Raw genomic sequence first — 22,251 nt, 5'->3', positions numbered from 1 at the left:
AAGAAGAAAGTACAACCGAGAATAAAACCTAAACACAAATTGCTTTATACAAAAGAAATTAAAGAAGATATAACTCGGCCGGACGACATCATTATTTCCGACAAGCATCAAAAGAAAAGCAATCAGATGTACAAACGAGACGAAAGAAAGATCCTAGAGGTGTGTATTACAAAGGTTATTGCCACTTTTCTCTAAGCCTCCAAACCCTAAATTCTCCTTCTTCGGCTCATCAAGGTCCTTTGGTTTAAAACCTTTTTCTTTGTTAACATAAAAAGATAACAGTATGCATTATTTATTAGTGGGTTGCATATATTTGTTTTACCGACCTGACCTTATCTCATTAATATTATAAATATTTAATGCTTTTGGAAAGTCATTAATAAGTAATATCTGAAGAAAATAAAATAGAAGAAATGAATTACAGTATATCAAATCTCTAAATTCCCTACTCTCACTCTTTTATACGTAGACCACATCTCACCATTGTATATATTTCTTACTTTACAAAATTTGTTTGTTTTTCTTTTATAAACCGAGTATCTTCAACCTATCTGCTCCTTGTGAGTTTGAAGCTTTCTTCTCTCTTCTCTCTCAGAGTCTCTCTATAGTACTGATTGGTGAACACAAACAAAGTATTACAAGTATCTGAATTATTTATATATTATATAAGCTATTTCCTACGTATGAACATTCAAAACCGAAATATTTTTCTGAACTCTAAAGTACAATGGTTGACACAGTTGTAAACTGAGGTTTGAGCTCATATAACGCATGTGTGGAACAGAAAAGTGGAACAATTGTTCATAAGTTGTAAAGAATTGGAGATTAGTATTTGCAAATAGATTAGTCTTACAGGTGAAGTAAAATACTAAAATGCAGTTGTTTTAAGATCAGTAGTTAAGAATGTGTGGGTGTTCTTCCCAGAAACAGTGTTCGATGATGTTGCAATGATCTACGGCCACTTCTCCTTCCAGTTTCTTCCCTGAAACAACTCCATTCTCGACTGCAACAGCTTCCTGAAATGAATATTCAGACAGCTGGTTTAACAGGTAACTACAAAGATCAAGCTCTGCAATCAAAGAAGAAGTCCCACACTGTTCAAATGCTTGATGCAGTTTGATAAAAAAACGAGTAACAAGCCTTGGGAGGGTAGTTACACTTCAGGTTTGGTATGATTTAGTCATTTACAAGTTTAATAGCCAAAGGTTTGAGTAACTTAATTGATTCACACTAATAAGAACAGAACCAGTTTGGCACTTATGAAGTTTCTTCAGCCAGTCCACTGTATCATAATCTTTGTATGCATAGATTTAAAGATTGGTAATTAAGGCAATACTAACCTTTAGGCGGAAAACCGAAGAACCCATTCGAAAGATTAGAGGTAATGAGTTGTACTCAATTCCAAATTGACGGCTAAGCAGCTCATTTTTCTCTCGTGTTTGGGTACCCTGGAAAAGTCATTCACAAAAAACAAGATAAGAACCATTTTAAGCATTTGACTACTTGAGAAAATGATATATTTATCCATCATAGGAAAATTACCTTTAAGTAATCTTGGGATTGAGTTTTGGTTTTCCCAGACTTAACAAGCATCCAGAAACATGTATTGTACTGATTATTGATGTGGCCTGCCAAACGAAAACATAAGAGAACATTATATTGAGGTTTCATTTCGCAAATATATAGATGATTCCAAGTAATTTCTCAGACAGTGTTGTACTCACAGTCAACTTGTCTCCACGCCAGATAATCCAATAGAATATTGTATGTTGGATAGCATACAGCTCGTCCATCGAATGATGGAGGGTACTTCAATTCTTTGTGAGGGAAAAATTCTCCCCATTGTAACACATATGTGGATGTAAAGAAGGATGTGATTGCAGATATTATTTTACTGCAATGCAATACTAGAAATTAAGACAAGAAGATAGGGCCAAAAAGTGTAACGGAAAAGAGAAATTTAGGTTAACCTGGATTGTCTTTTGTAGAGCTCAGATTCTTTCTTCAAAACAAAGCTGTAATCGATGTTGAACTTAATTAATTTCTAAGATATGTAAAAGTTGAGGTAAAGAGTTTGAGACTTGAGAGATAGAGACCTGTACTCATCACTGACACCATAGGCAAAGTGAATATCCTCAAACTCCTCAAGAACAGCCACTGCACATGAATTCATAAGTTTCAGAGCTTGTTCATCGTTTGGCTTCTCAAATTCATGAACGTCAGAAAATCTATCAAAATCCAAGCAAGCTGCATGAGTTTCATTTCCAACATATAACACTGGTAATCGATAATAACATGAATTCTTTCTGAAAATGCAAATTCAAATATCAGAATATGCCCTAGACGAAAGTAACCATAACACACAACATAAGAAAACTGAACAGGCCAGCCAAAGAAGCATATCACTTCATAAAATAGCTGAATCTTATGGAGCACAAGTAGTTTACTAGTCTAAGGTTCCAATGCAATTAAAAATCTGACAAAGTTCTAAGAAATTAAGATGATAAGCTAAAGAAAAATTACCTGTGAAAATGACAGCCATCAATCCTAACCACGACCCAAGTTAAAGGTAACAACTTGTTCTCAAACTGAAACGACCTAATAAAGTCTGGTTCTATTTTTCCAATGTCTTTCGTGAAGTGGCCAAGATCATTATATAGAGAAGGCTGCTCATTCCAAAAGTTTATTCCGGCAATATTCTCTGAATGTACAAAAACAGCCTTTCTCCTCAATCTTTTTACAGGATTGCCATTCTCATCATGCTTTACAGTTTCTTCTACCTGAATGAAGTTAAATAAAGTATGTCATATTGGAAATATACAATGTCTTAGGTATATAACATCAAGCAAATTTATGATGAACATCAAGCAAGATGCAATGACAAGAGAAGATCTGACTCTTTACCATACAGATGATCAGCTAGACACATCAGTTTTACACGTGAACATCAACCAAGCTGAAGTAATAGTCTTCCACACATGACCAGATTTTACAAGGGTTCAGACACTAATTTGCAAATTACAACGTGTACGCCTAAACATACATGTGCACAAACAATATTGGTCAACAAACTATGATAACTAACCTTCATAGAGACTCAACTTATAACTGGAAGATCTATATATTTAAATACATAGATAGCACATATGAAATCAAGTGTTGTATATATAATTTCCACCAAAAGATATAAACTATCACCTTTTTCTTGAAAAGACAAGATCCTTGGCGAAACAATTCAGGAAGCGTTTTGTAGTTGATACCAAAATTCTGAAAGAGAAGCTCATTTTTCTGCTGTTTTTGTGTATCCTGCAGGTACCCAATGAAAATAAACATAGTGTGATGAAAAAACGTCATATAATTACTAGGCATGAAACTAGGCTTAAGAAGGTATTTTGACATCTGTATAAGAAATAATAACAATAGTCGTAGTATTAAACACATTCCATGACAAGAAAAAACATTGATCCCTGGCATAGAAAAGCACGAACAAACACACCTTTAGAACCTCTTGTGCTTCACTTATGCTCTTTCCACTTTTAACTAACATCCAAAAACAAGTGTCATACTGATTATTGGCGTGGCCTGCAACCAAGAAACGGAAGTTGTTAGAAATCCTCAAACATATTACAAGCCAATAAGTATAAATAAATATCTGGAACATAAATGATAATGAATGTGTGTTAAGTACAACTTTAAAGATGTCAGTATGTCTTACAGTCCTGTTGCCTCCAGGCGAGATAAGCTTGAAGAACCTCTACTGATGCACAACTTACAACTTTGGAAGTGAAGGAAGGAGCATATTCTAATTTCTTTTGGGGAAAGAACTCTCTCCATTTCGCTACATAAACTGCAGCGAAGAACGAAGCTACCAAGGACAAAATCTTACTGCATATCAACAAAAAAACAAGAAAGTAAAAAATTATGATTGAAACAGTTTCTTCATGTAAAACGCTTCGGAAATAGAGGTATAGATTAAAGGAATCGATACCTGGCTCGTCTCTGGTAGAATCTTGATGTTTTCTTGAATACAAAGCTACAGACGACATGGAAATCAGTTAAAAGCTTGTAGATGATTGATTTATATTATTAAGTCAAAGAAGTTAAAATTTTGGGGGACCTGTATTCGTCACTGTATCCATACGCAAAGATGATGTCCGGAAACTCTTCCAAAACCGCAGCAGAACATGAATTCATCAGACTGAGTGCTGTTTCATCATTAGGCTTCTCAAACTCATGAACTTGACAATATCTATAGTCATCAAACAAGGTACAAAAAAAAATCCTCAACACAGATATATAAATACGCATAGGCATATATACTCCTTCTTCATCAATGTGAAACATATACAAGTAATGTTCATAAATCGAATCCTGAAAATTGCAATCAAAGAGCAACACAATTGACATTCTTATAAAACATTGATTGATTGATTGATTGATTTCTGTGATTAATCATCATTATCATCGGATTCATCGACCATGTCCCTCTCAATTAAACAAACGAATAAAAGCCATTATATACCTAGAAAAATCACGGCCATCGATTCGAACAACCATCAAGTTAGGAAGCATGACCTCGTCCTCCAATTCGAATGACTTCACATACTCGTATTTGCTATTCGCCATTTTTCTCAGATGTTCAACGACGAGACTCTATCTCTCTGCTTCTTTCTTCGTTGACTCTAACTCTCCCCTCCCCTCCTTTGGAGCTTTTTCAGCAAACACTTTTTTTTTTTTTTCTTGTGTTACGCCCAGTGAGTCAGAGAGACTGTAATCGAACCGGAAACTAACTTAACCGAAATCTAAGCCGGTTCGTTAATCCAAATTTGTTTTTCCCGGGGCTCTCCAGTTCGATTTTGTTTTTGTAACTGAAACGGTGAACCCAAGAGGCCAAGACCAGGCTGGTATGTTGTATACACAGTTTATTAGGGTTTCATTGGGTCGAACCGGTCAATCGATTCAGTTTTTTTTTTTTTTATGTTTTGTTTTGTTTTGTTTTGCAATTAAATTTCATAAACCCGAATAACATTCTAAATCGGCCTGATTTTAAAACAAAATTTGACAATAGCAATGCCTCTTTTCCTGAGTAACTAAGAGTCTCGTCGCATTGGCCATTAGACCCACAACGATTTACATACGTTTCATCAAAATTGCAACTAAAACAGAGAAGGACATCTCCATATATTAGAATGAGTTATAAAGCTTTGTGCTTATGGAACTAAATATCATCTTATTAAGCCTATCAAAAGAGTAGAAACTTCATCTCAATAGAATAAACTACCACTATCTTAGCTAGTACTATACCCTACAGGCTACAGTACACTGTAACAAATCTTGTTGTAATAGCTCGGTGTGCAGATTAAAACCACATCCAATACCTACACTGTATCAAACTCTGTCGAAGAATCAGAGCGCAACATATATAGTTTCCTGTCACTTCTTAGAATGATGATATACTACTAGGCAAGGATCCTCTCACCTTTTTCATTTCTGGAAAACGTCGTGATACACAAAAAATTACTTCGCTAAGAGCTTGACTCAGCTTATATTTTCTTCTTTTACAACACTTTTAAGCTTACCCTCCTTCTGTGGATTTTTTCTTTTTGCTTGAATATGATGCACAAATGCAGCTACTATAACATGGAGCTTTGGAGGAGGCTTGCTTGTTGAAGAGGCATTGTGACCAGCATCCTTTAGAGCTTTACTAACAAGCTTTTGGGATTTCTGGAAGTGCATATTGCACAGTGCAGGTACAGTCGACGCAAGTGTTGGTTTTCCACAAAGTAATGGTCCTGCTGGAGCTCTGAAAGGGGTACAAATGCAGAGTTAGGAGAGACACTTCTTAAATTTATCATCATCTATGGTTTATTACAAAAACCCAATCTGAGAATGATAATGTATCAATCTGACATCTAGTTACTCTTTTGTTACAACCACAGTAGGACTGCTGCAACTCAATTACAGTTTCATCCTGGAACTCAATTTGTAAAGATGATCTAATTATGCTAAGACTCACAATCCTAACTTTCTTACAAATACACATCGACAGAGACAACTTCAAGCATCTGTGTCAGTTATGTATCTCAACCAGGATAACACAACAATCAACACATCAATCAAGGTTGTAAAACAAGGCAAATACCGAATCTATAAATGGATAACTATTTCGGTGTCCAAAAACTAAAATTTCTCCCAATCCCTAAAAAAAAAACCTTGAAACGGAGCTAAGAGACAATCCCAAATCCCTTCTGCAAACACGAATTAAAACAAGAAACCTCTCTCGGTTTGGCTCACTACTTCACACAATCTAATTCCCAATTTAAACTCATCATCATCACTACGTCATCTTAACGCAACTAAAACATGTAAAGAACATAACTTGAAGCCTAATTTATGAGAAATTACAAAACTAAAGAAAGGGGAAACGGAAACAAACCGTTTTATAACGTTAGTACAACCCGTGTAGAGCTTCTGCTTACTATCCTTGAGAATATGAAGTTGACAATACTTGGTAAGCGCCATAGCTTTAGCTTTGCAACCATACATACAACTCCCACAATTACTATTCGCATACTGATCAGTCTTACCACCATCATTGTTAGTACCATTGTCTCCACTACCTTCAACAGCATCACCACCATCTCCCTCTTGACCAATCCTCCGTCTCTTATTCGATTGGTTATGCTCGTCTTTGAACGGACTACTCCCATACTTCCACCAGTAATCCCTGTGTTGCCCCTTGAGATCCTCCATTAAAGCCCAATAGTGGTCTCTGTAACACTTGGCGAGCTGCTTAAGGTTGTGCGATCGGCGTCGGAGAAGCTCCGGGCGGGTTAGGTGACTCGAGCGTGTGAAGATTTCATCCTCTTGAGACATCACGATCGGTGAATCGGAAGTCGATGGTAAGACGTTTGTGTTAGGGTTAGGGTTCCGAATTTGGGGTTCGGATGAGGTGGAAGCCACGGCGGTGGAAGATGCAGCGGCGGAGGAAGATGTTGGAGGCCTTGGTGGTTTCGAGGAGGAAGGGTTTTGCTGACTGTTCTTGGAAGCTGACGCCATCGCCGTCGTCGGAAAATGACAGAGCTTCAGAATTTAGTCGGAAATGAAATTATTATTTTTCTTTAAAAAAATATAAGCACTTAGATTTCTAATAGCCCATTGGGCTGAATGTTACAACACATAAGCCCAAGTTTAATTAGATGTGAAACCTGAGTTTCTGAATTAGGTCAATATAAATACTAAAAATCATATCTGATAACGAACACGAGCTTGCTTCACCGATCCTCTTTGAGATAACTGCAACATTTAGGGTTTCAGAGATCGGCTGATCATCAAATCCACAAATATGGCGACTCAAATTAGCAAGAAGAGAAAGGTGAATTTGAGATTTCATTTTTTGCTTTCATTTATCAATGGATTTGTTTTGCTCTGTGTGTAGTATTGAAACTGATTTTGGTTGATGTGTTTGTAGTTTGTAGCTGATGGTGTGTTCTACGCTGAATTGAATGAGGTTCTGACTAGAGAGCTTGCAGAGGATGGTTACTCTGGTGTTGAGGTTAGGGTTACTCCAATGAGGACTGAGATTATCATCAGAGCTACCCGTACTCAGAACGTTCTCGGTATGTTGTTTGTTGATTGATCTTTATTGCATTTCGAATTAGGAGAGCTGTGTGAGTCTGTTTTGAGATCTGATATCATCGGGAAATGTTGTTTGGGGTTTTAAAGGTGAGAAGGGGAGGAGAATTAGGGAATTGACATCACTTGTTCAGAAGAGGTTCAAGTTTCCTCAAGACAGTGTTGAGCTTTATGCTGAAAAGGTTAACAACAGAGGTCTCTGCGCCATTGCTCAGGCTGAGTCTCTACGTTACAAGCTTCTCGGTGGTCTTGCTGTTCGTAGGTATGACATTTCTGTTGTATATTTTGATTATAAATAGTAATTGAGCTATCATTTTGTTTATCTTACTTGGTCTTATAAGCACTTTACCAAACCTAATTGTTAAAAATGTATAGGATATAACTGTAATTGTATTTCTATGTGTGGTATCTTCAAATGCACACGCTATGTGAGTTTTGTGTAATTGCTATGTTTCTCCTGAACACGCTGATCATACATAATGTTTTAACCAGTTCTTGTCTAGGTCCTGAGTGTTGACATCTCTTGTTTCACTCATCCCCAAGATGTTAATACTGCAATGGTTATTTTCCTGTACAGGGCCTGTTATGGTGTTTTGAGATTTGTTATGGAGAGTGGAGCTAAGGGATGCGAGGTCATCGTGAGTGGAAAGCTCCGTGCTGCACGTGCTAAGTCGATGAAGTTCAAGGATGGTTACATGGTTTCATCTGGTCAACCAACTAAGGAATACATTGACTCTGCAGTGAGACATGTTTTGCTTAGACAGGTAAGTTTATTCCTGATGTTCTAAAGTGAATAAGTGATTCAGCAATGTGTCCAATCTAAGTCTGGTTAAACCGCATGTGCAGGGTGTGTTGGGAATCAAGGTTAAGGTTATGCTTGATTGGGACCCTAAGGGCATTAATGGACCAAAGACACCATTGCCTGATGTTGTGATCATTCATGCTCCTAAAGAAGACGATGCCCACTATGCACCTGCTCAGGTTGCTGCCCCATCTGCTCTTCTGCCAGAGGCTCCACTCACAGCCGTAGATTACCCTGCGATGGTCCCTCCAGTGGCCTAGAGATGACTTTTTTTACAATTACTCCATGGGATTTTGATCTTTTTGTTATAACTTTTATGCCTCTTTTGACAGTCACTAGTCGTATCTCTTATATCCTCGAAGCAGACAAGTTTTTTCTCATGTTGTTTCAAACTTGTGTCAAGTTTTCTGGAGGTTGAAATGTTTTGAGTTCCAAAATTATGTTAGTCTCAAATATGGTGTGTTATGCACATAAAATCACAGGGTAAATTACTCTATTTGCTCAAAACATTTATTCGAACATAACAAGAAAACTCAATATTTGGAGCTCGTTTATGTTTTTACAAAAGGGTAAATCTCGAACCTAAACGTACAACTAGGATTCAAAACTCTTCCTCCTTGTTTACCGTTGCAGCATTTGGGAAGCTTCGCTATAATCGAATCCAAACACACACTGCAATTTTTAAAAGATAAGTCTTGTGTACACTGCATCATTCCGTACAATTTCATCGTCCCTAGACTTTCCTCGGCAGTCGCATACATGTAGTCTCTTGTATAGGGCTTCTGTTCTTTACGAATTGCTTTCTCCTTCTGCTTATTTAGGAGAGCCCTCGTGTTCTGGTTGAACAACTTCGCATTGGCGCCGCTCACATCTTTAGCATTGTGCAAATACAAATAGTGCTTGTAATCGATCTTCTGATAGGTATAGACCGTAGAAATGTAGAGAAAACAGTTGTCGTACCATATGATTCTCCCTTTGTTGTTCGGACATTTCCTAAGAATCTGTCACATATTTTACAATAGAATCAAGAACCATTGTCTGTTTGTACTGTATATATACTTCTTTTTGTACAACCAACTGAAGTGTCACAGGCTAATAGATTATATTGAAATGACGTTACCCCAGAGAAGGCGGTAACGAGGCAAGAGCGGCACTCGGATTCAGAGGCATCGCCCCGACACTGAGCCTTTATGTAGAAGGTATTAGGACCCTCACCACCTACACCGTGGATGAAACCGTAGTCTAGATAATTGCTAATCGAATAGTCGAGGTGACGTTTGAGTTGGCTCTCATATGAACTCTCCGGCTTGTATGTCCCTTCACTTTTGATGCATATGTGTTGCAGATACGAATTGGTCTGGTTTAGGGACAGAACACTGTGGATAAAATGTAGTTGCAAGGCCACCACGGCCAAGATAGAGATTGATACAGAGGAAGAAGACATCTTTCATTTTGTCGAAAAAAGGTCTCAACTCTCTAGTCTTTTAACTGAGAGGAGAGAGGAGATTTTGGGCTGAGACTTGGTATTTACGGCGAGGGAAAAGGAGGACCGATGAAAAAGTCAAAGTTGAAAAAGGTTTGAAACAATTAAAATCTGAATTTTACTCTAATGTACCATTAATTTTTCAATTTGTTATCTAAATTAGCTTCGTAGATTGCATCATCACGCTGTTGGTTAATCAGATCTGTACATTAATATGTCTTATTTTCTAGGACGAAGATCGTACAAATGGCTTTACAATTGTTTTTGTGTTCTTCTGAGTCAAGATCATGTCTTTTTTTTTTTCAGGTTTGAGATCTCATTATGCCACTATGAATTCTAAAAAGATGGAAACATGGAGCAGGCGCAAAGATATAATCAGCGATCTACCAGAAGCTCTCCAAGAAGCTGCGTTAACATCTCGTCTCTCCAAGAAATGACGTTATCTCTTTGCTGCCAAACCAAATCTTGATTTCGATGATTCCGAATGCTCGCGTCCTGAACTGGTCAACCAACTAGAGACCAATGAGGTTCATATAACTTTAATGAGATTCGTAACGAGAGTTCTGGCTTCACAGGGGGATTCTACTACCAGAAGTTTCTCTCTTAAGTGTGGACATGGTATCTATCCAGTTTTTGTCTCTCGTTGGATATCAAATGTGATGCTACGTGGGATATCGGATCTTGATTTACGCGTTACTGTTGATTGGAAGAATTTGATGATGCCTGCACGTGTCTTTATGAGCAAGTCACTAGTTAGACTGAGAATTGAAACTGGAAATGGTGCTATACTGCTATGATTGGTGGTATGCATATGGAACATGTTTTCCTTCCAAAGCTTAAGACTCTCTATCTTGATTCCATTAGCTTTGGAGACGGTGATAATTACCTCGTCAAGCTTGTCTCTGCCTGTCCTGTCCTTGAGGAGTTAGTTATGATCAATCTATGTTGGGATGGTTATTGGCACCGCTCTGTGTCTTCCAAAACCCTCGAGAGACTAACGCTACGTTGTCAAGACTCTGACCAGAATCCAGATAGTGTTACATTTGATACACCGAATCTTGTCTACTTTGAATACTCTGATCATGTTGCGCAGAAGTATGATATTGTGAAATTCGATTCATTTGTTGAAGCTAGTATCGGTCTTCGAATGACACGTGATCAGCATACACTTGCAAGCTACGGAGATTTGGTCGGTAACGCAACTGATCCTCTTACGAGGATAAGCAATGTTCAGATCTTTACTTATATGCCAGCACTCTTGAGGTTTGTATCTTAATACCCTCCGTTGTTTCAGTAAGTGCTACATGGGCTTGCAAATGAAGTTGATCTGTTTCTTTTTGTTTCAGGCTCTTACTTTCTGTTGTAAACCAATACCGGTATTCAAAAAACTGATTCATTTAACTGTCAAGACTCACCGGCAAGTAGGATGGGAATCATTGCGGCCGGCTCTACTCAAGAAGAGTCCAAGTCTAGAAACCCTCGTTTTTGAAGTACCAACTCATATCCTTGGCCTAAAGTATAAAATATTCAAACAAAATTATAGGCTTTGAAGTTATTTCCTCTGTTATTTAGGGACTCCATCACAAGAAAACAGTCAAGTGTGAGGATGGTGACGGGTGCCTATGCAAATCGTCGTCGCAGGACATTCGTAGTTGGCGAAATTTATTTTTACTGCGATGACACGGAGAAGGAGAAGCAGAAGCAGATGGAGAGCAAGTCAAGTATTTCTTGGAGACAATGCCGAATCTGGAACAATTGATTGTCTGCTACAATACACGAATTGATGAAGCTTTGAAAGGCCAACTTGAGAGACTAGTTCCTATAGGAGCTTCATCAAAGTGCAGTATCCAACTAATATGTGATCACCGTACTCGCACCAGTTTATCCTTATTCCGGTGTCATCGACTATATCGAATAAATGGGAGAGTATCATCCTTTTTTTTTAATCTCTGAGAATATTAGCAAAGCTTTGGTTCTAGTATTTAGAACAGAACTATATAGTTTGGTCTATGTTCTGTTATTGGTCCCTTCTTTCAGCTACTTCTTTTCACTTTTTGTGTGTGTTTGTTGTATACTTGATGTTTTCTCAAGGGTTTGAAGTTGTTATATAACATAGCTTTAGTTCTAGGTTGCAGTACAAAATATTAGTGTCTCATGTTATGTAATATGTGTGTCTAACGCTTCTCAATATGCATATTCACTTTTCTTTAAGTGTTGTGTAGACAACCTCATCAATGGTCTCTCAAGGCTTTCCAGCTAGTTGTTAATTTGCTCGGCGCGGTGAGCAAAATAAATAAGATGTGAAATTTATCTCATTTATTATTATTAGGTTTTTAAAGAAACAGGAAGGTGAACTAGTAGTTTTGTTTTTTGTTTTTTTTGTTGTAGTTTATATAGCTAACTATTGAAAAAAACACAAAAGTTGGGATGAGAAAATCATTGTGGAATCTGCTCAAAGAATTGTCCAAATCCAAAAACCCTCATCTTGCCAAGTAAAAAATCAAACCCTATGTGACACATTTGGGGAGAGACTCTGGCCGGATCAGAGACTCTGGCCGGATCAGAGTCTCTTCTCTTCATCCTATCTTGATTTTAGAAGTCTCTGACCGGAAAAGAGTCTTTCAGTTCTTCTTAACTTTTTCTGCTAGTAACATAAAAGAGATGAGAAAAAAAAAAAAGTTTATTATTGGGCTTAAAAAAGAAACAACAAAAGGCCCATTAATCCCCAAACGAAATGCTTTTTATTATTATTATTTCTTACATGAAAAAACAATAACGCATCGTATTAAGAAAGTAGAAACATTATTAATCCAGAAAGTTCCAAACGAAGCAATAAATTAAAAAAAGATATATAAATTTTTTTTTGGGAAAATTATAAATAAAGGAGCTTTTTCTAAAAATTTGGCCATCTACACTTTTTTTTCAAGATTGTCAATTGTGACGAAAATGCCCCTACTAATAGAAATAGTAAAGTTTTGAAAAATTTGAACCAATAAACAAACAGAAAACCCATGTTAGTATACAACTGTTAAAAAAAAAAATTGAAAAAAATGTTTTGGGTGTCAAAAATCAGTTTGTAAATTGCTGATTTCTGGTCTAAATTGTTTAGAATAGACTTTCTACGATTTTTTCTCTTTCTGAAACATTTAGATTGTTCATTCTACAGTTTGTACATGTTCTAAGAAGTTTAGACGAAAAATTTGTTCTAAAAATTTCAGAACCTGAATTTTGTATGTTCTACAAAATTAAGAATATGTATTCTACGTTTTTCTTCATTCTACATCAATTCAGAATTCGTTTTCTACGTTTTACCCTATATACTAAAAGAAGTAGAAGATATATCATAGAAAGTTTTAGAATTTGTAATCTGTAAACCTTAGAATACCCTAAAATAGAAAGAAAATAAATTAAATAAGGAAAGTGAATAATTTTAAATATTTTTTAAATATTCTTAATTTATGGTTAAGATTTCGTAATTATTGTTTAGATTTGTTCTAATACATTATAGAATGCGTATTCTAAATTATTTAGAAGATAAACAAATTAAGAAAAATCGACATTATACCTTAACGTGATCGATCACTATCTCTTCCACCTTCCACAAAAGCTTTCACTTACCTGTTCATGATGCAAATCTATGTTACTTGTGGTGTATGGACACTGGATGCCAAGAAGGAGTGGAGATTTATTGATGATGAAGAAAAACGTGCTAGATTACTGACTTTGCAACCCACTACATCTCTTGAAGAGTTGAAGGTTATGGTTTCAGAAGACTATGAAATAGAGCAAAATATGTTTGATGTGGAATTCAGTTTTCTACCCACAGAGGTTAAAGTTGATTGTCCTCCTGTTGTTGTGACAAATGATAGAGGTATGAAAAATTTTCTTGCATATCTGAAAAAGATAAACATGATTCGGTTGTGTGTTACTTTCAAAAGAGTAGTTGATAAAGGTGATAGGAGTAAAGTCCAGTTCGATCTGAATAAGTTCCCAGTTGATAGTAGCGATGATTGTAATGTGGAAGTTGATGTGGGAAAATCAGTAGGTGTTATTTCAAGGAATTCACCAAAGCCGACTAATGATGTATTAGAAAAGCGTACTGATGCTAATCTTGTTGATGCTGCTGGTTTTAAGTTGGAAGATTCAATGGTAACAAAGGGTGAATATTTCAGCAGTAAGGAAGCTTTACATGCTACTATGGAAATGTATGCAATGAAATATAACTGCGACTACAGGATTACAAAATTTGATAAGAGATGGTGGTGTATACGCTGCATTGATAGTGTTTGTAACTGGCGTCTCCGGGCTGAGTGTTTACAAGCGTCTACATATTTCAAAATCAACAAGTTTGTGGGTAACCATACATGTGCCCCTTCAAAAAAAAAACTCATTTTGTAGGACTCCATCTGCAAGAACAATTGGACATCTCATTAAGCAAAGCTATGAGGGTGTGAAGGAAGGTCCTAAACCGAATGATATAGTTAATATTATTCGTTCAAGGTACGGCTGCGAGCTAACATATCACCAAGCTTGGGAGTCTCGGGAGTATGCAGTTAACGAAGTTAGAGGAATTCCTGAGAAAAGTTATACTAAGATTCCAAAATACTTGCACATGCTACAAGAAGCGAATCCTGGTACGTTCACGAATTATGAAATTGACTTTGAGGGAAGATTTAAATATCTATTTATTTCTTTTGGTCAATCAACAAGAGGGTTATACAAGTCAATGCGGAAAGTGATAGTAGTTGATGGTACATTTTTGAAGAATAAATACAAAGGGGTTCTCCTAGTTGCTACAGTTGTAGATGGTAACTCCAATTTGTATCCAATCGCATTTGGAATTGCTGATTCTGAGAATGATTGTTCATGTGAGTGGTTTTTTATGCAACTTAAGATGGTTATAGCTGATGAAGAAGGTTTATCATTTGTGTCAGATAGAGCTACATCGATTGCTAAATCAATTGGAAACATCTATCCATTGGCTAAACATGGTATTTGCATCCACCACTTGATTAGTAATGTGATAACATATCATAAGGGCAGAGGTGTCGCTGGTAAGGTTGCAAAAGCATCAAAAGCTTATAGAGTTGCTGAGTTTGAGAAAGAGTTTGGGCGAATTAATAATATTAGTCCTGCTATTGGAAGTTATCTAGAGGAAGCCGATGTGACAAAATGGGCTCGCTGTCATTTTCCAGGTTATAGGTATGATATTAACACCAACAATGCAGCTGAATCAATCAATGCTGCTTTGAGGACACCCAGAGAGTATCCAATAATTCCTTTGTTAGACAGCATCAGAGAAATGATGACACGCTGGTTTTATGAGAGTAGAGAGTTAAGTGCAAAGCATAAAGATCCTTTAACTGTTGAGGTGGAGAAAAAGATTTCAAGAAGAATAGTGAAAGGTAAATTCATGAACGGTTATTTGATGAGCAGATCGCAGATCCAGGTTAAAGGTAATGGAGTAGACTACATTGTTGACTTAGAAAGAAGGACTTGTTCATGTGGAAAGTTCAGCATCCAAAAACTTCCTTGTAGACATGCTATAAAAGTTCAGCATAAGGATATAGGCAAGGATCTATATCCTTATGCTGATGATGTGTATACCACTACTGCATGGAGATCGCAATATGAGGAAACTATTAATCCAATAGGTGTTCCTGAAGAAGAATGGCGAGTTCCACAGCATGTTGAAGATGCAAAAGTTCGACCACCTGAAACAAGAAGACATCCAGGACGGCGAAGAAAAAGAAGATATGAATCCGCTGAAGACAAGATAAAATCATCACAAAACTCACAAGGGTCAAAGAGACATAAGTGTGCGCAGTGTGGCAAAGAAGGGCATAACAGAACGACTTGTGATATCGTGATATAACAATGGTTAGTGCATCAACTTAAGATTCCTGTTTTTGAATTTTTGATTTCATTTATATTTACGGTACTCGTTATGTTTCAGGTAGCTTCTGGGTTGTGTTTCACGGCAGCTGCTTTGTGATGAATGATGGTGTTCGATGGTTTTTATTTTCGATTAATAGACTCATTTGTTTTGAAATTCGTGGGTTGTGTTTCATGGCAGCACCTTTGTGATGAATGATGGTGTTTATTTTCGATTAGTAGACTCATTTGTTTTGAAATTCGTTGATGGTGTTGATTTAAGACTAATAAAATACTCATGTGTTTTGAAATTCCTTGCTGGTGTTTTCTTTCAATCAAACTTTCACTCATGTGTTTTGAAATTCCTTGTTTGAGTTTTCTTTCAATCAAACTTTCATTAAAACCAGAGTACAAAAAACAAGACTAACAAAAAGTGTTAAGCATAACAACAAAATACAGAAAGCAAAGACATCATATCATCTTCTTATAAAGCCACGCCATTGAAACTGCCAATACGACTAGTACACAAATCCTCTGCTTGTTCGACTTCTCCATACTCTCTTTTGCAACCATTAGCTCTTACCTGATGATCTCAATCATATGCTTCTCCATCTTTTCTTCCATCTCCTTCACCATCTCCTTTTGGAGCTCCACATTGTTTGGTACCATCTTTTTTAGATCCTCTAAGAGTTGGTTTTGTTTGCTTTCAACCATCCTAATCTCCTCTAGTACAGCATCATCAACCCAACGGAACATGTGTTTTTCCTTCTTCTCCTAAAACCATTGTTTGGATAACAATATTTAATAAATTTCAGCTATTGTGATGAATAACGACATATAAAAGTAAATTACCTTCACACCAACAACACATCTGTAAAATCTTCTACAGGGATTCTCTTCCATCTTTGAGGTGTAGGTTCTAATCTCTCCACCACACCAGCATCTACATGGAACTCCAACCTGAGAACTTCTGGACGGTAACCCTGACGAACCAGCCGAAGAACGTTGGCTCATGGCTCCTATCAGTTTTTACGATGAAGAAGAAGAAAGTATCGGGAAAGAAGAATAAGAGAGTATTGGAGAAGATCAAGTATTGGAAAAGAAGATCCCTAATTTTATTTTTTTCCTTAAATATTAAAATTAAATACCGGGTCATCGGTATGCTTACATCGGGTCATCTGTATGTTTAAATCGTGTATGTTTTTGTGTTCTTATGCTTATGAGGTTATGTTATTGAGTCTCATATTAGTCAGTCCTAAAGCAAATATACATCAAGGATTAATACTAATGACTCTTATATTAGTCTAACAAGCAAAAGCATCAAAAACCATCATTTACAAAACAATCATAAAGACACTTAAAAATTAGCCAAGGTCTACAAACTCAGCCGCATACACTGGACGCACATAAGTTTTCATTCGTTCCACTAGCACAGGATCCTTTGCTGCTGACCAAAGATCGACTGCCAACTTCAAACGAGCACGCTTGATGTTTTCATCGTCAATCAACTCATAAGATAGACCACGCATGTGACACTCGATATACTTCAGGGCATAAACTCCACAATCACAACTTGACTTATTTAATTAAGGTGGCATACGAACCGAGATGATCTCGTATGGAGTCAACAAGGGAGCTTTTCCATCAACCTTTTTGTGAATCTCCTTCACGAGACGAGGGATGACATTAGCGAATGGCTTAACATGTCTTTTGTTTTGGTATTGGTTGCAGTCGAAGACTTCAATTGTTCTAAGACTGAAGTTAATGCAAACTGAGATCCAGTGATTACCGTTAATGAAGACCGGTGCATAAATTCTTTCCAAATCTACAGCCCAACTTTTTCCTGTCTTTCCATGAGATGGCAGTTCACCTTTGGCATACTCTAACAAGAGGTGATTCCAAGTGTTGGTTCGTCCTGTCGATCTAAACTTACTGTAGTCAGCCTTGACGTGCTCGCTAAACTGACAATTCATGAAACCTACACGATCCAACTCTAGGCGGCCTAAAGATGTATGCTCCCGAAAAATATACATCGTTGCATCCATTTCCTGCAAATATTTAAAGACTTAAGTTTGTCATACTTTAAGAATATAAAATATAATATTTCAAAAGATTGACACGTACCTCGTTTCCAAGCCATTTGCCACCCATCATGACTCGCTCAAACAATTCTCGATCAAGTAAAGTTGGACCCAGTTGAATGCTTCTGTAAAAGTAAAACAATTGTAAGATTACAAAAAAAAAAAAATTGATAAATCATAACATGTATATAAAAATGTTTGAATCACGTAATCGTAGTGGATCCTACTCCACTCTTCAAAAGCATTCCATAGATCATCAGAAACGAAAGTCAACACCGCAACCGGTTCATCTTTACCCGCATCTTTGGGACTCAGTGTAGGATCAAATCCGGACACAACAGACTTTTGAGATAAGTGTCCTACTGTGTTCTTTAGATAGTCTTGTGTATCTACATTGAGGTCTATCAACAGATTATCTAAATCAAACAGTTCAACCTGTCAAAAAAAACAAAAAATTATGAAAGGCTTTAGTTAAAGTTACAACACTTAAAAATTATGACACATAAGTTTACAACACATAAGTTACAACACATAAATTATGTTTACAACATACACATACAAACAAGGATACAAGAAAAAGGAAAGACCACACAACATATTACAATCGAACAAGGCTTTGAGCTACTTCTTACGTACCGAAGTTTTGGGCTTCACTCGTGATGGACTAGGATCCACTACTGGTGGCTTAGGATCCACTACTGCTGGCTTAGGATCCACTGCTGCTGGTCTGGATATCAAGGCCTTGATATCTGATACATCTTTCTCCAAAGTTAGCAATCGTTCTCCAAAGGTCTCTGTGAAGCTCTTGAAAGAAGAGTCAATCAACTCCTTAAAGAACCGCTTCATATCATCTCCACAAGAACAATGTGAAGTTGATGCTCTCTGATTTAAGACCATTCTTTTCCGTGTCTCTGCTCCATGGTCAACTAGCTTCTTCTTCCTCTTCTTCAAGCTAGACACTTCTGGGATATCAGCTTGCTTCTGACCACTCTCCTCTCCAACCGAAACTTCATTGTCCCCTCCAACAGTCTGAGATTGTTCCACACCAGCATCCTCAATGTTATCATCTTCCACACCATATCCTTCGACACTCTCCCAAATATGATCTCCAAAATCATAGTCAGATCTGATCAAAGCTTCCAAGTTGTCCACTTCACAATCTACAATTTCATCACCCCTCAAAAATTCAATGGACTCCAATATATCAAAGTTTCCAGTGGAGGAAATGCATGAATAAACAACATCCTGACAAAACAAAAACAAAGAAAACAATTCAAAAAAAAACTCAATGTATTCGAATTTAAACTTAAAAGAAAAAAGAAGAAGTCAACTGACCTTGTGTCCAATTGATTTCTCTAAAAGGAGGAGCTCATCATATGATACTTTAGCAGCACCTTTCCAATTAGAGATTCGGCTAAGTGTAATCTCTGTGTCAATCTTCTTTCCCATAAGTTGTCCAATAAGAGGAATGGCTTCCATAACCCAAACTTGAAGAGCATATGAGAAACCATTGAGGATGTAACTAATGGGGTTCTTCAGTTTCTTTCTTGCTTCCACTATAGAGCTAACTAAATGGTCAAAAGCTACAAGACCCCAAGGATAAGTCCTAACCTTCTCTAGATCCATGACCAGCTTGATGTATGAATGTGGTATAGCTTTCTTCTCATCTTTAGCCACTACCAACCCAGCAATCACACAAACATACACAAACCGAATTCTATCTTCTTGTTTTCTCCATGATGGAGCTGCTTCAAGGTGGGTCTTCATCAAGTTTTGAATGGTAATGATACCACCTCTCTTCAACAATTTGCTCCAAAACCCATTATCATCTGTCCAACTCTCTGAATCATGACTGAAATCGGCTGAGTACTTAAGACCAGTAACTGCATGGAATTCTTGCGTTGAGAATCTAAGCGGCTTCTTACCAAACACAAACCACAGCTCATGTCTTCTCTTATTCACCAACTGCCTACACATGATGCTGTGTATCAACCGAGCTGAGTACCCAAGACCATTCTCATACAATGCAAATACAGATGCGAAAACTGGATCACCCTTCACAATCTCATACTCTTCTGGTAATGCCTTCTTGATTTTGTGTAGGATTGACATTCGACAAGTGTTATTTATCTGCCCAACTTGTGGCTCGCTTCCATCTTCCATAAGCCGTTTAGGGTACTTCTTTTCCATTCCTACCGAAAAAAGTAAAAAATGAATTAGTATAAATTAGCCAAAACTAAAATAAATCAACAAAGATATGAGATTTCAATTTTGCAAAACAAAAAAAAACAGATTACTAAAAGTATGATTTATAAGTCCATAGAACCAATAGAGTCAATTCATAAGCCCAATAGAACCAATAGAGTCAAACACTAAAGATTACTAAAGCTATGATTTAAGAAGAAAAAAAATCTGTTTATGTTTATTAATCATTTAGATGCAACATACGCAAAAAGGAAGCAAACCGTGAGATGATGCTTACTCAATTTCTTGAGATAGTGTATTTGTGTAAATATAATGCTTATAAGGTCAACAAACAAGATATAATTTCTACCAAACAAGCATTTAGTTTAAGAAAATACAGATTACTAAAGCTATGATTTAAGAACAAAAAAACTTTGTTTATTAATCATTTAGATGCAACACATGATTTTAAAAGCAAAAACATTTGGAAAAAGGAACCAAACCGTGATTCCAGATATATAAAACCCAAAAAATAATTCACAGTTGAATAAAATGATTCACAAGTAACATACGCAAACCTTTTTTATCTGACATAAATGAAAACTAAGACTACTAATCATTTATATGCAAACAGGAACTTGAAATAAAAAAAAGAAAAGAACAAACGAGATACGATTTAAAAAAAAAATCACGGTTCTTACTTGTATCAGAATCTGATGGTGCTTTTGTTGAGGACATTGACAAAAGCTCCTTATGATCCAATTCTGCTCTCAGCCAAGGTCAATCTCTGACAAATATAATTGACTGCAAAGAGAATATAAAGAGGGTCATGACTGATATAGAGAAGCAGTCAATAAATCCATATGATTAATGCAAACTTTTTCAAACATAGCTAAAATCAAGAGATGTATGCAAACTTTTTAACTAAATGATGATAAAAACAAAACAACGTTACAATCTGTTGCTGCTACAAGTGTGGATACGCTTCAATCAACACCCTAATCACTCATATCTAAGCTCATATCACCCTACTTAGAATCAAACAAACTAAGAAAAAGAAGAAACGAAGAACTTTATATGAAAAAGAGATTTATGCAAACTTTTTCACTAACCTTATCGTTCAAAAAAAGTGTTCACAAATGTTTCGATCATCACTCTTGTTCTTGTTAACTAGCTTTATTGATCTTGTTTCATCAACCCTGGTACACAATTTTCACTTTAAAGTCAACAGAAAACAAAAAATAATAATCCACATGCAAAAAAAAATCAAGAATTATATGGTCAATATGCTAAACGGAACTAAAACTATGATGTTCTATAAAAAAACTTTGATGTTCATTTGAATTCTGGATTGAAATAGAGATTACAAAAGAATAAAAGTTAAAAATTACCAAAACAATTCCACAATTAAACATACCAAATTCGATAAACATGGAGTCATGATTAAGAGAAATCCAAACTGAAAATTTGATAATTTACTTATCATTGGACAATTCTAGATTGAAATCGAGATTAAACAAGGACAAAATTTAAACATGCAAAAAAAAAAACACAAATTAACTTACCCAATTCGATCGACATGGAGCAATGGAGAAGAGAAATTCAACCGGATTGACCTTGAGATAGTGAAGAGGAGACCACCAAAACGACTAAGAAGCAGATGGATAGAAGGCGGAAGACAGTGAAGATGGATAGACGGCGGAAGACGGTGAAGAAATCAAATTGGCGGAAGATGGTGAAGATGGAGAGAGATGGTGACGATGGAGAAAGACGACGGTGAGATGGTCAAGATGGAGAGAGACGACGGTGAGATGGTGACGATGGTGAGAGACGACGGTGAGATGGTGACGACGAGATGGTGACGATGGTGAGATACGGCGGAAGGGTTTGTCGAGATTAGCCCTTTTGGGAAAAAAAAATTAACCTTAATTGGTTTCCAATCGATCAATTTCCCTTATTTGTCAAAACCCAAAACACAACAATTTAGGCCCACTCGATGAAGCCCAAAAAACCGATTAATTGATGTTTTTTAATTTCAGGAGACAAAAAATCAACAAAATATATCTGAAAAAACAATTAAGGGTATAATTGACTAATTTTATATTATAAAACCTATTTAACCAAACTTTAAAAAAAAAAGTGTAGATGGACAAATTTTTGGAAAAAGCTCTTTTATTTATAATTTTCCCTTT

At 36.5% G+C, this 22,251-nt stretch overlaps 5 protein-coding genes and 2 pseudogenes across 11 annotated transcripts; 3 read left to right on the top strand and 4 right to left on the bottom strand.

Moving 5' to 3' along the window:
• Nucleotides 1-740: 740 nt before the first annotated feature.
• LOC104786461 (tRNA(His) guanylyltransferase 1) lies at nt 741-4,892 on the bottom strand. 6 transcript variants are annotated; one of them, XR_015556655.1, is made up of 13 exons: nt 4,523-4,884; nt 4,118-4,249; nt 3,989-4,033; nt 3,716-3,885; nt 3,497-3,582; nt 3,199-3,306; nt 2,524-2,780; nt 2,097-2,157; nt 1,971-2,015; nt 1,725-1,894; nt 1,543-1,628; nt 1,341-1,448; nt 741-1,016 (listed from the first exon to the last, which is right to left on the bottom strand). XR_015556655.1 is itself a non-coding variant. In XM_087449865.1 (13 exons), exons 1-13 carry the CDS (start codon nt 4,624-4,626, stop codon nt 1,043-1,045), a joined length of 1,470 nt encoding a protein of 489 aa, XP_087305991.1. In that variant the 5' UTR covers nt 4,627-4,892; the 3' UTR covers nt 741-1,042. The 6 variants fall into 6 exon arrangements, 2 of the variants coding, with proteins under 2 accessions (XP_087305991.1, XP_010510184.2); XR_015556654.1 differs by having other exon boundaries at nt 741-1,069; nt 2,097-2,247; nt 4,523-4,878; XR_015556653.1 differs by having other exon boundaries at nt 2,097-2,247; nt 4,523-4,878.
• Nucleotides 4,893-5,325: 433 nt separating this feature from the next.
• On the bottom strand, nt 5,326-7,113 carry LOC104786460 (uncharacterized). Its single transcript, XM_010511880.2, has 2 exons — nt 6,437-7,113; nt 5,326-5,803 (listed from the first exon to the last, which is right to left on the bottom strand). The coding sequence occupies exons 1-2, from the start codon at nt 7,057-7,059 to the stop codon at nt 5,539-5,541; spliced, it is 888 nt and encodes a 295-aa protein (XP_010510182.2). The 5' UTR covers nt 7,060-7,113; the 3' UTR covers nt 5,326-5,538.
• A 30-nt stretch (nt 7,114-7,143) lies between these two features.
• On the top strand, nt 7,144-8,874 carry LOC104786459 (small ribosomal subunit protein uS3y). Its single transcript, XM_010511879.3, has 5 exons — nt 7,144-7,375; nt 7,472-7,619; nt 7,726-7,897; nt 8,213-8,399; nt 8,482-8,874. The coding sequence occupies exons 1-5, from the start codon at nt 7,346-7,348 to the stop codon at nt 8,695-8,697; spliced, it is 753 nt and encodes a 250-aa protein (XP_010510181.1). The 5' UTR covers nt 7,144-7,345; the 3' UTR covers nt 8,698-8,874.
• A 39-nt stretch (nt 8,875-8,913) lies between these two features.
• On the bottom strand, nt 8,914-9,951 carry LOC104789108 (putative cysteine-rich repeat secretory protein 10). The gene is made up of 2 exons (XM_087449867.1): nt 9,558-9,951; nt 8,914-9,438 (listed from the first exon to the last, which is right to left on the bottom strand). Exons 1-2 carry the CDS (start codon nt 9,879-9,881, stop codon nt 8,989-8,991), a joined length of 774 nt encoding a protein of 257 aa, XP_087305993.1. The 5' UTR covers nt 9,882-9,951; the 3' UTR covers nt 8,914-8,988.
• A 147-nt stretch (nt 9,952-10,098) lies between these two features.
• Nucleotides 10,099-12,026, top strand: LOC104786458 (putative F-box/FBD/LRR-repeat protein At3g59240; annotated as a pseudogene). The gene is made up of 3 exons (XR_015557447.1): nt 10,099-11,183; nt 11,267-11,410; nt 11,493-12,026. The product of XR_015557447.1 is annotated as a putative F-box/FBD/LRR-repeat protein At3g59240 (transcript).
• Nucleotides 12,027-13,547: 1,521 nt separating this feature from the next.
• LOC104789107 (uncharacterized) lies at nt 13,548-15,795 on the top strand (annotated as a pseudogene).
• A 1,363-nt stretch (nt 15,796-17,158) lies between these two features.
• On the bottom strand, nt 17,159-20,062 carry LOC147943537 (uncharacterized). Its single transcript, XM_087512267.1, has 7 exons — nt 19,211-20,062; nt 18,498-19,120; nt 18,357-18,360; nt 18,030-18,310; nt 17,919-17,997; nt 17,399-17,842; nt 17,159-17,338 (listed from the first exon to the last, which is right to left on the bottom strand). The coding sequence occupies exons 1-7, from the start codon at nt 20,036-20,038 to the stop codon at nt 17,159-17,161; spliced, it is 2,439 nt and encodes an 812-aa protein (XP_087368393.1). The 5' UTR covers nt 20,039-20,062.
• Nucleotides 20,063-22,251: the final 2,189 nt, after the last annotated feature.

This window comes from Camelina sativa, chromosome 5 (genome assembly GCF_030686135.1).
Source record: "Camelina sativa cultivar CO46 ecotype springtype chromosome 5, ASM3068613v1".
NCBI classification, from domain to species: domain Eukaryota; kingdom Viridiplantae; phylum Streptophyta; class Magnoliopsida; order Brassicales; family Brassicaceae; genus Camelina; species Camelina sativa.
This window is presented reverse-complemented; position numbering and strand designations above follow the sequence as displayed.